The sequence below is a fragment of the Lytechinus variegatus genome, chromosome 17 (genome assembly GCF_018143015.1).
Source record: "Lytechinus variegatus isolate NC3 chromosome 17, Lvar_3.0, whole genome shotgun sequence".
NCBI lineage: Eukaryota > Metazoa > Echinodermata > Echinoidea > Temnopleuroida > Toxopneustidae > Lytechinus > Lytechinus variegatus.
The window spans coordinates 3,046,416-3,064,150 of record NC_054756.1 but is presented as its reverse complement, the minus strand read 5'-3'; the positions used below and the strand labels follow the sequence as shown (position 1 = coordinate 3,064,150).

The window sequence follows — 17,735 nt, the reverse complement described above, 5'->3', positions numbered from 1 at the left end:
TGCTTAAATTATTGATCATTAAATATTTTAATTTAAACTTTGTTGTTTAAGATTTTAAACACTTGTTTAAAATGTTTAAACATCAAGTGTAAGATCCACATGGTAAATAGCGTTGTTTAACTATTCTTAACAATGTAGGTAAATGCAGCTTAAAAGAGGAAGAGAGAATGTCACATTGACGTCATATTAACATCTGGAAATACAAACAGATTTATTGTCACATTGTATCACTTTATTCCAATTCGTTACCTGGATACGAAATAGAATCGACGGGTCCAATGTCAAACAATAGCCACGGTTACCATGGTAAATTTTACAACAGGTTCTATAGTAACCGATAGATACTGACCATAACATTATGTGATGGAGATCATTTATGTTACCTTTAAATCGGAAATTTGAGCCTCTGTTACAATGTGCATTTATATGGAAGCTACGATACCAGTTATAGCCTTTATTTGTGGTGTAATATGTACACAACAGCACAGCAACATTAGGTAGAGTTTGAAAAAAGTAGTAATAAAGATGATAGCAATTACATAGTACTATAATGATACTATAGTTATAATGACAATAATAATTATTATTATTTCGATTGTTATTATCATTATCATCATTATTATTATTATCATTATATATAATGATACTATAGTGATATAGTTATAATGATAATAATAATAATTATTATTTCAATTATTATTATCATTGTCATTATTATTATTATTATCATTATCATTATTATCATTATATATAATGATACTGTAGTAGTATAATGATGCTATAGTGATATAGTTAAAATGATAATAATAATAATTATTATTTCAATTATTATTATCATTGGCATTATTATCATTATATATAATGATACTATAATGATACTATAGTGATAAAGTTATAATGACAATAATAATAATTATTATATTAATTATTATTATCAATATTATTATTATTATTATCATCATTATGATAATGACCTGTAGGTTTGATATCTTTTAGAATCATGCAGGCATATATCACATTTCGTTCACAGGAAACAAACACGGAAATCTGGCTAGGGACCTATAAAATTTTTAGTAAATTTCGGTTTTGATTCCGTCATTACGATGAGTGATTTTGGTTTCATTGAAATAACAACTATACAAAAAGAACAAAAATCATAAAGGTCAATGGCCAACTCCGGGGGTGGAGCGGGTGTGGGAATCGGGGGATGGGGGGGGGGTGTTTTACACGCGAACCCCAGTTAGGTCCCTGTATCTCAATCGTTGTGTTTTTTTTACTAAAAGTGGGTCGTGAGTTCAATTCCCAGACAGTCATGGCAGAGAGCAATTCCAAAGAAATTGATTCGCACTCTGCTACACTCGACCCAGGTGAGGAGGTAAATGGGTACGTCAGAAGGAAGGTGTATCTCAAAATGTTGTGAGCCAGCAAATTGATAGCCTTCCTTGAACTAAGTGATGTTATTGTTTTATTCTGATGACACTATCGTTCATTTGTAATTTCCTCATCAATGTTTTGATATTATCAGGTGCGACAGCTCAGTCGGTAGAGCGGGGATTTCGGATTCCAGTGACCCGGGTTCGATTCCCAAGTGGTGCGCTATAGTGCCATTCGGTAAGGCATTTATCCTCATTACCAGGTCCCTCTGAGAGAACCTTAAGCCGTCAGTCCCCTAGTTGCTTGCTCACAGGCATTCGTGCTTTCTTAGCAGTCAGGTAGAAAAACCTCGGTAGTATGCGTATACTGTCCAACACATTGGGAAAGGTAAGGATCAGATACAATTCCGGTGGTAACACGAGACGGGAAATACGTGATTTTTTTATTATTCCAGTAGGTCTACCTGATTATTTGTACTTCACAACTATTGATACATTCGTCCAATCCCGTTAGCCATAATTTGTATTCTCAGCTTAAAGGGGAAGTTCACCCTGAAGAAAAATTTGTTGCAAAAATAGCAGAAAAAATATTTTAAAAATATTAGTGAAGGTTTAAGGAAAATCCGTTAAAGAGTAAGAAAGTTATTAGAGTTCAAAGTTTTGCATTTGTGACGTCATAAACGAGCAGCTGCCCCATGTGTTATGTAATATAAAATGCATGAATTTCAAATTTTGCATGGTTCCTGATGACTTAATTTTCTTTTCTTTTCTTTTCATGATCGGGTGTGAAATGATTTGTCTATTGATATACAAAAGGTACAGCAAAAACCATTATCAATTTTCTGAGAAAATGACATTTCATTGATTTTTTACCATTTGCTATGTAGGAATGCTGCTCGCATATGACGTCACAAATCAAATAATTGAAATTCTAATAACTTTTTAATTATTTGATGATTTTTTTCTCAAACCTTCGGCAATTTTTTTTATATTTTTTCTGCTATTTTTACAATAAAGTTTTGTCAGGGTGAACTCCCCCTTTAACTTGTCCGCGGTAATAGCTGTTACAAAGATCCCTCCTATTATTAGGGTTCCATGACATTTGCTCCGATGACAATTCAAAACAACTAGAACCCCGGACTTGAACCCTGGGTTTAACACTCTGTAAACCCCTCTGTAAAACAGCGTTGATATGTTATCAACGCTGAGTAGGGCAATCCCTCCGTCTTTTTAACGATCATTTCTTTGTAATTGTAAACATATATATCGTTGATGTAATTCTTAATTCACGGAAAATAAATACAATACAATGCGATAGTCTATCCTAAACCTAAACCCAACATAAAAACCTATTGCAACCCTAACCCTCTATCTTAGACGAAATAAAGCCCGGATCAATTGTCGCCGGAGCAAATTTAGAGTTACCGTTATAAATGGACCAAATAAATGAGTATTCAAATTGCTATAAATAAATAGTATCATTTTTCTGCTAAGAAATTGTATTTTTAATTTGTTTCCATGGTTGTTCAAACTTTAAAAACATTAAATTATACTGTCAGGTATATATGTCGTAAATGGCGTTGTATAAAATCATGAACGGTGTTTTACTGTGTAGTAGATTTGTAATTTATTATTTAGTTAGATTCAGTTTATTTGAAACAACTCAGTCATAATGTCAGTTGCATGTGAACAAATATTACACTCTTGTTTCCCCTCAAGGTCTTGAAGCTTGGGCGAAGGGCGCAAATTTGTTTTGAGCGCATGCGCACACTCGATACAACCAAACTCCCACCGACTTCCTAAACCGCACATGCCTTGCAAAACAACAAAAACAAACGTCATTCTTTGACAAGCATGACGAGTAGGCTGTTGAACAGAGGAGACGGAGGTGGTTTTAAATTTATAAAAGCTTGTAAACTCAGTCGAGCGAGGCTAACCGTTAAGACCAATTGAAATGAATTCTCCATTGGTGACTAAATATTGGTTGTTTATTGTTCAGCTAACTTAATGATATATGCCACTATTGTCGCGTGATTGATTTATTCAAACACTATAACAGCAAAATGACGTACCCCTCAAAACTCAGGATTTAGCATTCCTTTTTGTCGCGCTCTTGAATGTGGCCAGCGGTGTTAAGAAAATCACGTTGTCCAAGGATCATATGGATTTAGCATTCATATCTACTAAACTTCGAACCAGTATTGCAAGGATCACCCCATATTATTTGGAAATAATTGGAGGAGAAGTATTTACCGGCAACCTAGGAAATTACCTCAAATCGTTTCATCCTTTGTGGCAGGATGGACCTTTTCTGAGCGCTGTTTAATTATTAATATTCATCGTGGAACGACATATCAAAGAGCAAAAAAAAGAATTAAACTAATTGTAAAGGTTTAACTAACTTTCAGCATCATCGAATGGAAATCATGACATGTCAACGAATATTCCTTGTTTCGATAATGGTCTCCTCGCTACGTCTTGGATTAACTCAAGAAAATAAAGGTAAGTTCTGCATAATACTATATGGAATTCCTCCTCTTTTCAAAAGTTGATAGGTTTAGCAGTACTTAGCGTAATGATATAAACTAGCAAGCCAACCTATTTTTCCTAGCACAACTATACCCATCAAGAATCTGTTTAATACTTTTAGTTGTCATATTTTCCGATTATTGCAAAAGTACATTTATTTTTCTAATGGACAAAACAAAAACACCTTTTTTTCACTGTAATTTGTTTTCTTCCTGCCTAACTTTGTAGAAAAACAATGACCATTTAATAATTAAGATTCCATTTTAACAAAATCTAGATTTGCTCGGGAGGGGGGGGGGGGGCTCCAACGCATGAGAGCATGATAATTAATATACCACGTTAAAATGGGAGTATGCACCGTACTATTGCCCTCCGGACACTGTTTTTGCCCGCCTTTATCGATTTTTGAGTAAACCTAATTGGGCATAACAGGCAAAAGCGTAAAATGATTATCCATGTTACTCAAACATTTATAATAAGATGATCCTTTCCACTTAAATTTTCATTGAGGAGAGAGAAAAGTTCAAAGTTATCAGTAGATCAACGCTTCCTGGATGCCTTAAACGTGTGTTCCTGGTATACAATCGCGTTGTGAATGGTAAACGGATATTACCAATATCTGTACTTGAGTATCTCTCCGCTTCCATATTACAATACATCTCTCTCTCCTCTTTTCTCTTTCTTTCTTTCTTTCTTTATCTTTCTTTCTTTCACCTACACACATATAAATTTGATGTTTAAATCTCCCCACCGATTTCTTTTCTGCATATATATGTGTGTGTGTGTGCGTGTGTGCGTGTGTGAGGGTGTGCGTGTTATGGTGTGTGTAAGTGTATATATCTTTTATGGTCTTTCTGTATGTCTGGGTATCACCATGACTCCAAGATGTATCTTTATTTATCTTCCTACATTCGTCATAATCTCATTAGTTGTTTCAACATTTAAGCATGAAAAACAGTGCCCCTCCCCCTCCCTCTCTCTCTAGTACGCGAAAACGATCAAGTGATTCGATAAAATAAACAAAAACAGAACAAAGAAAATCGATTAAGTGATTTTTTTTAACATATAAAAACTAGATGTAAAAGAAGACAGTTGATGCCCTTATTAGGGGAAATGTGAATGAGAAAATTTTGTTGTCGAGAATTCATTGCTATGTGATATTATCATGATTATATAGACCAGGCCCTAAAAAATTTCTCATATGGTACACATTATCTTGTTTTACTTTTAATCTATAATGAGAATGTTAAATAACTATTATTGCAACGTTGGATGATTCAGTCAAGAGCACATATGCATTTACTATAACGTATACAGACATTGAGAAAATAATTCGATGAGGATTATTCTTTTAATAAACAACTCTTTCATATCGTACACTAGCGTGTGATAGGTACTTGGTATTTGCTAGTTCCCCTCATGAATATTCTAAATTGACTCGGATATGTTCATTCTATTGTGTTCATTATTGACGACTTCTGTTTGTTTGTTTCGTAAATTCCATTTGTACGTTTATAGTGAGATTACGAAAACAAAGAAAGAATAGTAAACAAGGAAAGGCGAGTGTGAGACATACTCGACTTTGTCATATGTTTATTTAATCACACCAGATTTGTATGAGTATTATAGGTACAATTTGTTTTTTATTTTCTGTTCTGTGGTCTAGAACTTTAACCAATATCAGAACAAGTCGTTGCACACGCTGACGGCCACTGGCCCTTATTTTAATTAGAGCAAAGGAGCAATAATTGTTGGTCTTGTGGCCATTACCTTTCTCGTATGATTGAAATTTGAAATTTCAAAATAAAAATATGCTAGTTGCCTGCATGAATATAGTGTGAACTATGCACGTTCGTGTACTCTTTAAATTCTTTTTATTTTCAAACTCAAATATGTCAAACAAGAGCGCCTAATCTTGCAATGGAATGTGTCATTTATTGATTTTTTTAAAGCGGTAAAAGTTTCACCAAAGAACATGCATATCACACCTTACCCGATCTTTGGTAAATTTGTACTCACTCGTGTTTAGATATAACGGCTTTGCCGTGGCCGAGTGGTCTAAGGCGCCTGGTTATACATGGAAAGTCCGGGGTTCGATCCCCGGCCGCGGCACCTACATGTATGCCCGTGTGCAAGGCATTTGATCTAAAATTCTCTTTCATCCTGCTTTCAAATAAATGGAAATACTATGTGCATTATTGGTACCTAGCAGTGCACCAAGAAAAAAAAAATTGTTACGGAATGCTGTGCCATCTCAGCAATCATGGCAATAATTTTATTCTTATGTTTCAAGATTCTGAAGAAAAGGTATCGACGGAGAAATCTATCCCGTTCTTTATTTATCGATGCTAAATACAATATGAATGTTTTGGCCAGAGTCCCATCTTAGTTAAGTTGTCTTGATCATGATATAGATCTTTCTCACTCTGCATCACAATCTCTCCCACGTCAATTTTCACGAGGCATCCCCCTTAACATCCCTTACCAGGGTCAGTCTTTATAAAGATTTGTTATAGTAACAAATGCAAATATTTCTATATTGCAAATTTCCCATCAGCCATGGCCAAGAGCAGAATGTTTTTTTCCTAAGGGCAAGACGCATATTTTTGTATTTTGTTTTTCCTTTTTTTGTAGAAACTTAAAAGTGAGGGAGTGAAACAACCGAGTTTTATATTTAAGGAAACTTTTACATTATTTTCTGCATACTTATGATGAATTTAGTTTAAATTTTAGGAGAAATAAAGTTAGTTTTCGAAATATCTGAGGTGCAATTATTGCCCATCTGCCCCCTGCATGTGCTGCGTACGCCGAACAAATTGAATGATATCAGAAATAAACTGACCAATGTGAGCCCTTCATCAGATATATTTTTTACCAATTGCTTCCACGAGAAAAAAAAAATGTTGATTGGTTAATTACGGATGTATTGATCGAAAAGCTGTTGCAACTGCTGAATTGATTGGCCATTACACGTTCTGGGCACTGTAAAAAAATGAAGTGCTAATACGGTGCTTGTATAGTGACTGCACTACGAGTATTTATTTTCTAGTTCAAATTTAAACTAGAAAATCAGCACTCGTAGTGTAGTCATTATACAAGCACTGTAAGTGCTAAATTAGCACTTCATTTTTTAAAGTGTGCTTGATTTTAAGAGCTCCCAGAATTGCATCTTATAAGCACTTTACCTGGTTTCCGAAAATAGCTGCAAACTCAAATCCCAGTCAAAACGTGGAAAAAGCTTGAAATGCCTCTCAACGCACAAAGAGTGCAAGCAAAGACATCAGTCTTCCTTAGGGTTCGACTAGTCTCCTGATATTTGAGAGTAAGAGAGGAACTTGTCTGATAAGCTACACGTCAATTGGGGACTACCGGCAGACCTAGTAATTGCACGACCCTACTTAAATTTGGCTAAGCGTTAGACTGTATAATAATCACAACGGTAGGCAGATTTATGTAAGACCTATATAGACGAGACAATATATATATATATGAATCTGCCTTTTTGTGTCTGTATCAAAATGTGTATTCATATTCGTATCCAGGCAGGTCGATTTATGGATGGGACGGGGAATGGTGGCATAAATGAAAGACAATGATGAAGATTGTCAGCGCCTACCGGACACCGAACTAAAATACAGAACTTTGCGCACGAAGCGCGAGGAAAAATTGACATTTCAATTTCAATGTCAAGTTTGATGGCTTAATAGTGCTTTCCACTTTACCAAAACCATAATTTGCATTGAAGGATCGTTTCACCTTAAATCTTAAAAATCATTTCGGGGTACACGTCGATACGTTTTACCCCATATTTTCATAGGGGCGACCCCTCCCCCCCCCCCGCCATCAGTAGCTCTGTTCGAATTAGTACCAGAACTACTGTCTTAGATCCCTGAATTGTATAAGAGACTGCTTGAAGGAACCATACAAATAAAACCTTAAATGAATATTGTGGCAATGTTGTTATTTATTTCAGTTCTTGCAGAATGCACATTTGACGATTCTGAGAACTGCGGATTTCAGATCATCCCTGATTTGGACGGTGTACACCATAGAGAGTTATGGACCCTCAGTTCTGGGGGCACACTGGGAAGGAATTGCCCCCCTAGTGACCACACCCCTGGTATTAACCAAGGTAAGCATGGCAAGGTTGAACAATACAAGATATGTTACGTGGCAACAATTTTCCATATTTTGCGATCTCTGGTTTTACAGCCGTCAGTATAATTAATGGCAAAATTTTAACCGCTTTGAACATCAAGCATCAATTGAAAAAAACATTGTAATTCTATGTTACATTGTACAGTTTAAAATGGCCACAAAAAAACAAGTTTCCATTCATTTCGGGCAGGGGCCGCGGAACGGTTTTGAAAGTGGGGGGGGCCTGGCCATGCAACAAATAGCAATCAAATAGTAATTTTTACGTTTTTTGTACACGCGGTTTTGGAAAAAAATGGGGGCTGAAGCCCAGCCAGCCCCCTGTTTCTGCGTCCCCTGTCGGAAACATTTTCTGGATAATTCTGAAGTAAATTGCAAATACGAAAGGGTCATGCATTAACAACTATTTTCCATGTTTAATTCGTTTTCTCATATATTTTCTGGTTAATACAAATGCATTCGTTTTGGGATGTGTTTTCAGTAGGATTTACCCGTGGCGCGGTAGCCCTGTTCACAGCTGCGTTTAGTTGACAACTACGGCTTATAATTCAATTACGGAAAGCACATGTTCATATCATATTAATTAGGGTTCGAATCCTAGTGTGGAAATAAAAGATAATTCTGGTTTCTATTTGTGTCTGGTTCGGTAAGCTAGGAACACGGAAGCCATGTAGACGAATGAAAATCTGGAAAGATCCGTAAGCTTTGCAACAAATAACGACAGGAAATGGAAAAACATATAACGAATTATGGGTCCTATAGTATGTAGAGCTGGCATCTCCTCCCATCCTGAAAATAGTAACAGAAGCTCTGTGACCGACTTACATGGAGCACATTGTATTGTGAATTGCATTCGTACTTATCTTCTCCGCCTTCTTTTAGTTTTTTGTTTATTTTTTTGCATTATTATTATTATTATTGATATCATTAATATTATTATTAGAAGTAGTAGTTACGGGAGTGGCCACTGGCGTACAGAGGAGGGATGTCCCCACTAAGCCCCCAAAGTTAAATGACTACACTCTTAAAATGTTGGGCAACATACTGTCACATAACTTTTGGTTAAAAGATTTATCGAACGCTCGGCAGTTTTCAACCAATACTGTGTAGTTTTCACCTAAAGCACACATTTAAAACTACCCAGATTTTATCAAGTTTAACCAGTCGTTGTGTGGACAGTGTGTTGCCAACATAAGAGTGTAGGAAAGAATGTAAAGGAAAAGGGTGAAAATAGCATTATTTTCTGAATAAAAGGTAAAAATCCTAAAAATTAATTTACATTTTAAAAGTCCAAGGGTTTTGCCCGCTCGTGAAATTTTCGGTTATTTTCAAAAATACTCCATGCTGTACTGCTTAAAATGTTTGCTTCATTACATCACTGGAAGTATTACAGTACAGTAGCTGTAGTAGCATCAATTTCATGAATATTTGCGTACGGATTACGATTTTTATAATTTTTAATCATTTATTTTAATCTTCCTCTTATTATTTCAGATGTATTTGCAAACAGCAAGTCCCTTGAAAGTACGCTAATACGTGATTTCCAGAATTTCACCACCAAGATCATCTCCCCCGAGATGAATTTCACTTCCGGTATGGGTCAGATCTCTTTGTATTACTTCCTGTGGATTGCAGATGACCCGGAAGGGAACGAGGACACATTTCCGTCCCTAAACGTCATAGGTTGTAATGGAGAGTTGATGTGGACCAGGATGGGTATAACAGGTGTTTGGTCATTCGTCGATATTAGATTCCATTGTCCAACACCTGGAAAGGTTAGTAATTTCTTTATTCTATACTTTTACACAGGGATACCAGTTTTCAGGAAAATGCCTGAATTCAGGCTCTGGCAATTTATTTTCACTCCATAGTTTTAGCATTTTTGTGTACAAAATATTGTATTCTAGGTGATTTTCAGGCCCTCTGATCAATTCCAAGTGGCATCCCTATTTTACAAAATTATTATTATATCGATTTAAAGAATGTTGACTGACAAGTCAACTGGATCGTGAGAAATCATCTATATATAAATATATTAAAAACTTATAAATAAATACATAAACAAAAGAATAAAACATTATTTAATCAATCAAAATTCAACGGTTTAGCTCCATTGCATTTGACTTTCTCGAGATTGCTACAATATCAAAGAATATCTCTCTGGGGGATTAAAGAGCAAGTGTTGACATCCGTACCTCTCAATTTAGAATAGACGCATCCTTTGCTTCTTTTGGGGGGGTTAAAGATTCTTTTCTCTTAAATTCTGGGCACACTCGATTGACCCTCGCTCTCGAGTTACCTCTCTATCTGCAAATACTTAACGAATTTGACCAACATCATGGAAGCAACCTCAACATTACAGGTTATAGAATATAATTAAAATCATCAATATTGACGATATGATTCATAATTATGTTAGAATTAGATCATACTCAACAAAAGGAGGCAATCATTCGTAATACATATTCCCATTTTAAAAATTATACATATACATTGGTTTATAATTGTCGCCGTCGCCGGTGATTCATACCTGTCGTTAGAATATTGCGTACACATATATATTTGAGATTCATACAGAAACCCAATGATGTGTAACCCCTGGTGCACTTTCAAGAGGTCAAAGTCTCCATTTTTTGCCAGAATTATCAGTAATGGTAAATCGAGGGGGGGGGATGAGGCAACTTTTTTTTTTTAGTTTGTATGTAGGCCTAATGTTTATACGGGTGGTGGTTGTTTTCCAATGTTTCATTACTAAACCTATCACCAGCATTCTGTACAAAACACACAACAGTTAGTTTTTGTTTGACATTGAGTGTGGGATAGGTTTCTATCTTGCGTGTGGGTGATGGGAGCGTGAATGTGAGAGTTTGTTGTCATTAAGAAACGCAAACACTCTGCATACATGACAAAGCAATGTACTACAAAAAAAATCATTTTTTAGATTAGGATAACAATAATTTCATTGAAATCGATTCAGGAAATGATTTTAATTAATCTATATGAACTACCACATTCGAATTGTCCAGTGATATATAATATGTAGATCTATGTTAGTGACGATTCATTTTCTTTTGGGAATCCTAAGATTTATTTCATATCACGCCCTAAATTCAGTGAAAAAGAGTTAAGAAAAAGTGAATCCTTAATAATCATTTTAGGATTTTAAAAAAATGAAAATTGCCCTCATTCTCTCTTGATGAAACGTCGGTAATTGAAAAAAAAGCGCCCCTTTATTTGCGGATTCGCGACAAAATATAGACCGATGGCATCAGAATAATAAAAGCGAAAACGATGAGAGCTTATACTTTCTTTTCTGATGATGGAAAATAAATCAGAGCCTATCAATGGGAGGACGAGCAGATTTGGGGATTGCTGGAAAGGAGATCGATATTAAGAGAGGAAACCAAACCGGAATTAGTATTGTTAAAAGGTTACTAACTAAGGTCACAACATGCTTATCGTTTGTTGAGTTAAGTTTTATTGTAAACGTGTTGGCGTCCACTTGATCATAACTTCAGACGTCGAACATTACGTTTTCGCTTTTGATATTGTGATCATATCAATCTATATTGTAAATATTGTGATTCTCGATGATTTACAATTAAAATATAAAGGAATAATGAGTACAAAACTAAATTGATTGATCACATAATAAGAATACTACACAGTAAAAACGCTTTTGTTTATTTGGCTAAAACGCTGTTTGATATGAGCCTTACCGCAGTAGTTTAAACAAGTGTGTAAAATCTAAACAACAAAGTTTATTTTCTAATACTGACTTCTCAATAAACTAAGTATGGTTGCTTAAACAGTAACTACTGCAAGGTTCATAAAGTAAACATCCGCAAATATTGAACAGCATTTTTACTGTGCAATCACATGGCCGAAATTTCGTTTTGATACCCTTTTTCCATTAATATGTACTTTTTTTCATTTCTCAACCTGTTTTCTTGTTGCTAATACTAATTGAAAAATTAAAGGGGGTGTCCCGTTTTTTTTTCTTCTTACGCCGCCTGTGAATAAATGGAAATGGTATGATTAGATACATATGTTTGGTAAAATATGTCGAGTTCACAGGTTCATATTATCTTTCCCCATCAGATAATGTTTGAGGCATCACATCACCGTCCAGGCTCTGGGGTGGCTATTGATGACGTCAAGATAGTGGAGATTCCATTCAACCCAGGAGGTAATGATATCGAAAGGAAGATTGATAAAGCAATCTTTACGAATCAAAACGTCGATGGAAGTAACCTTTGCACCAGGGCCTTTTTTCATCATGATGGTTATCATTGACAAGTCGCAGGACACTTTTCATAATCTACAGAAATCTATCAATATGATTGGACAATAACAAAATTGGCATGAGTTTCCAGCATTGGTTCTTGATAACTGGTTTCGTGAAACAGAGCCCGTGGTATCTTTTCTTGAAACTATAATGGGTCTATAGGTTCATTGTCATCACTATCTGATCGTCCCGATGTTGTCCTTCGGTGGGGTTCGATTTTTCTGCCTGCGATACAATCATTAGCTGTCTTAAATCGAAAGCCCCCCCTTCACTTAATCCATCTTGTAACGATTAAGTTATCTCTCGATCCATCTGTCTCTGTTTAGTATTTCCACGCAACTACAACCCCTCTCCTCAAATTCTTATCCCATATATTTCACCCTCTCCTTCATTTCTATGTTTAGAATTTCCACGCAACTACAACCCCTCTTCTCAAATTCTTATCCCATATATTTCATCCCTCTCCTTCATTTCTATGTTTAGTATTTCAACGCAACTGCAACCCCTCTTCTCAAATTCTTATCCCATATATTTCACCCCTCTCCTTCATTTCCAGGTTTCTTTTTTTCTCTTGCTCTCTTTCGTTATACCATTCTTTCAACCCTTAGTCTATTAAAAGTTGTACTTAGTCTTAAGATGTAGTTATTTCATATTATTATGTAATCGAATTGTGAAAAAAATGTGTAATCAAATTCGTAACATTACAATTGTAAACTTCATATAATTCAGGCTTTGGGCTGCGATGTTTTGTTTTTGCCAATAAATACCATTTTAACTACTACATTCTACACTGCTGTAAAATACGACTAATAGTCATAATATAAATATTATGTAAGAGATGCTGTAGTAGCCTTGTGTAAAACCCCAATAATATTACCAGATTTATTCAGTTATAATTCATGTATAGTTGTTGTATATAATTTCTTCATATCATGATCTCGATAGCCTCCGTCAACAAACTTGATGAATATAAACTGATAAAGGGTGGGTGAAGTCTATGGGCTGGCTTGTTTCATTTTAAAGTGCTACCCTTAGGGAAATAAGGGAACTAGTTAAGAATGCAAGACAGTGGATTGTCTTTTATTTGGCGATAATCCTCTACATGAAATAATTTATGTGTATATGTATCGTATTTTGTGTATCGTCTGGTTGAAAAGCCATTATCATGATATATATTTTTTTCTAAATCTGATTACAGTTGTAGATACTACAACACCAGAAGTACCTACTACAGAGATGGCTCCTGGTCCACAGACTACCAGAGGAGCATTGCCTGTAACACATAGCCAGACAACGGTAGCATTGGGTATCATGTCTTCAGGAAATGGAGGTGAGTATATGGGTAAAACTTCGTAATTCCGAAGGTTCGTAATTCCGAAACACGCAAATTGCCTATACCTCGATGTTCGTTAATCCGAAAACGTAAAAGGGTTCGTTAATCCGAACATTTGTGGCGTTATTCCGAAGGTTCGTTAGTCCGAAAACGAAATAAGGTTAGTTCATCATTTAGTTTTTGGACTAACGAACCTTCGGAATTACGAACCTCATTTCTTTTTCGGATTAACGAACCTTCGGAATTACGAATGTATGCGGAGTAGGAAGCAGCAAAAGACTCAAGATCTTTTGTAAAACAAAAATTGAATAAACACTCTTTGAGAAGGATGTGTTTTTTATCGCTATTAAACCTCATATGGCATATATGATATCATACATATTTGGGTAAAAATTACGGATAAAATATAGTTTGGCGTGGTCACCTCTACCCCCTCCCCCTGCAAAATTATTTGATGTCCCATTTCTGCATCCTATTATACACGTACTGCATTCGAGATGGAGACAGTACGTTTCCGTGATTACTTCAAATCAATGTATACTTCTTGTGAACATGCCCATTTTAATAAACGGGAAATAAAAGGGAAATAGCTGCCACCTTTTTTGGTTCTATTGTTATACTTATTGTACTTTTGAATCGTTACTTACTGGTAATCTATCCCATTTCTTAGTATTCATTAATATTCCCAATTCTCTCTCTCATTGTTCTACCAACGTTTATATTGACTGTCCATTTTTATCATTTTTCCATTTCTACGCCTGGGTTCAGATCGAATTATCATCATTGCTGTTGGCTGTTTCCTTGGAGCCTTGTTGATCTTTGCAGTCAGTATCACGATCCATTGCTACTTTTGGAGGAAACGAAAGTAAGTATTTCGTCAAATCATTGGGTGAGGATTTGCACATCATTCGTCTTCGTCTGTGTAATATTTTGCTTCTTCCTGAATATTGTCACTTTACCAATTTGATTGTTCCGCAGTATGATAACAGGGGACTATGACTTTACTCACTTGTACTATAGAGGGAGTGTTACTATAATGATTGTCGTATATTTACAGGTATCACAGGCCTAATTCATTCCCCATAGACTCATGTGTTAAATTGGCCCTTTAAAAAATTCATAAAAAATAAGGATGAAATTCGGGGATCAAATGTTTACTACCAGTGGTTAGGATATATATCTGGCAATCCATATCTGATCAGAAAAGTGTCCCTCGACCGGCTCATTTTAAAAATAAATTGGCGTGTTTGAAGACACCTTCGGGGGGAGCAGATTCATCACCTCAAACAGCAAAATAGCCCTAATCCTTCCGCCAGTGAAAATATAGTCCAAAACTGGTGATATTTCTTCCCAATTTGGGAAAATGAAGTTCAGTAATTACCAAAAATAGAATCAGTGTTAGATGGACAATCATATGCATACACTTTGTCAATCAGCCATATCAAAATTTAAAAAAAATAGCAAAGGGTTGGCTCGAATGAATATCTATGGCCTGCCTTTAGTGATTAGGCCCGTGTAGCCTAATGTTTTGTACTCTGACACCTAGAATGTCAATATCTTATTTTTACAATAAACAAAAATTACTCTTTTGAAGACACTATTGGTATTAGAACAAACATATATGAACATTACCAGTTTGATGAGTAATATTGCTCTTTGTGAACATTTTGTTTAACTGTTTAACCTTTTGGCATTTACAACAGAGTATTTGCTGAGCTACTCAAACAAGTGCAATTTGGGGTCTCAAATTATAGTATCCCTTATGATAATGTGGTAATAATGTACACTGTAGGTGGTGATAATGATTATTATCATTATATCATGATTTTCATAATTATTATCCTTACAATCATCATCATCATCATCATAACAGCCGGCTTTTGTACATGTGAGAGTTCTACTAACAAACCTGTTTTGTTTATTTTCTTTTGTCCAGGAGAGCTAATCAACGACACTTGACGGACGCCACAAATGGTCTCCATGTATCTAATACCGGTTACGACTTCCTCACCGGAATCGCCGGCGTTAACAACGGCAATGGCTCCAGCAAGAGCGGAGCGACAGAGACAAGCAATTTGTCAACTATCAGCAAGGGGTTTGGCGGACCATCCTACCAAATGGACGTGGTCTCGGAGAAGTTTAAGGGAAATGGCACATTTGAGAAAAGAGAGGAAGACTGTAAAGTACCACCAAAAGGGAAGAAACGGAGTATAGGTATCGTATCCTTCAAGCGAAGTCGTGGCAGCAAGGATAGGAGCTTTGAGTATTCTGAGATCCCAGATAGCACATCACCTACGGATGAGAACCTGTATCAGTTCCTGACGACGCCGAGGAAGCAAATTGATGGGAAAACGCCGAAGCTCGGCGAAATAGGTCGATCAGCAAAGATAAATGACAATAGTCGGATTGCGAAAATGAAGCGAAGCAACTCGTTACCCTCTAGACAGAGTATTGAAAGTACTAAAATGGAAGGCCCGTATCATGTCACAGATCTTATTGGTAACATTACCATTGACAATGCGATGTTTCCGTCTATGGAAACAGTTGCGTACGATGATCTGAAACGGAAGGAAAGTGTCAAGTATGATCAACCGATCCTTATTCCTTCTATCCATACCCTACCCAAATCGACCGATCACGAATATAGAGCTCTCGAACCGAGAAAGCGTTCCAATAGTTATGACGTCCTCAGAATAAATACCCCATCTCTGATATCTCTCAGTGACGAATCTATAGGCGATAATTCACATGTTTATAAAGAACTTGAGAAAAAAGACGACCAGGATGATTACGACCTCTTAGATCCGATCACTGTAACTGAACCGGCGCCACGTGACTTGGCAGATTATGAGAATCCTCCGCCACGGCCGCCTGTCTTACCTAAACCGACTTCGCCATTCGGTCCGCGGCCTATGTCACCTCGGTTAAAACAAAAGACAGAACCGTTCCCATCTGATGTCACTCCCGAAGGTGAATCGAGGTCTGTGGAAGGTCCCGATGGCGCCAACGTTGTACGCGACCCAAAGTACTACACGCTCGTGCCTGACCTCGTACGAGATGCCAGCTACGATTACCCAGACATGGTGGTAGGTGATGGTACTGACGATCCTGACAAGGAAAGCGATATAGACTCAAACATCTACGAGAGCTTTGACCGTCCTGTGACACCTAACGGTAAAGGACAGCGATCAACGCCAAATTCCCGCCAAGGTTCAAAAGAAACTCCTTACCTTGATAATGCTGCAAAGGATAGAAAGACATTGATCAAACAAAAACAGTTGGAAAGGTTTTTAGATGATGATTACGAAAATTTGGAATAAAGTACACAAAGAATTGTACCCCTTCGTCCAGGAGAACTTGCACGTATCCGTCAGAATAGGGCATTTCAGTTAACAGGTTTCAGGACCATTCTACTTCGAATGGATAAAGTATCATAGAACCCGCCATTGGATGACAAACGGACCATCTGTTAACTTATCATTTTATAGTTTTCTGTTAGAAATGTTTTCTTTGAACTAAGCGATGTAATTCTAAATAAGTTGGCGGATTCGGGGGGATTGCCAATGAAGCCCGCTTGATTCATTACGTCACCGCTCCAAAGGCCTCATTGATTTGATCAATATGCATTCAGTTTTATGTTTTATGTTCCCTATCCTCTATGCATATTATTACAAACCTTTGTATTGTGGCATTCCTCTGCAATCATGACAATTTATCTTTATTGTGTCATTTATCCAAATCATCGTTATTGATTATCTCTTCATGTTAATCTTTCTGTTTGTAATGTGTATTTCTTTCGTAAACAAAGTTTGCCAGTACTAAGTACTTGTGTATATATTTTAAAAGGAATTACTTGTACATAAGCATCTATTTATATTTTACAATGGCAGTTCGTAGTTACTGCGTTATGGGAACGGTAAAAACGATTTGTAGAAAGGAAAACATTAAAGGAACTTTTTACCCTCAAACATTGGTCTTGGTCTTTCATTTCCTAGACAGGGGTGTCGCTATCGTGGTGGCGAATGAGCGCTATTAGTGAAATAGAAGATAAAAGGAA

At 36.3% G+C, this 17,735-nt stretch overlaps 1 protein-coding gene across 1 annotated transcript; it reads left to right on the top strand.

The window, feature by feature from the left end:
* The first annotated feature begins 3,216 nt into the window (after positions 1-3,216).
* Positions 3,217-17,669, top strand: LOC121431208. Its single transcript, XM_041628719.1, has 7 exons — positions 3,217-3,875; positions 7,876-8,034; positions 9,552-9,832; positions 12,159-12,246; positions 13,544-13,675; positions 14,447-14,543; positions 15,615-17,669. The coding sequence occupies exons 1-7, from the start codon at positions 3,791-3,793 to the stop codon at positions 16,996-16,998; spliced, it is 2,226 nt and encodes a 741-aa protein (XP_041484653.1). The 5' UTR covers positions 3,217-3,790; the 3' UTR covers positions 16,999-17,669.
* Positions 17,670-17,735: the final 66 nt, after the last annotated feature.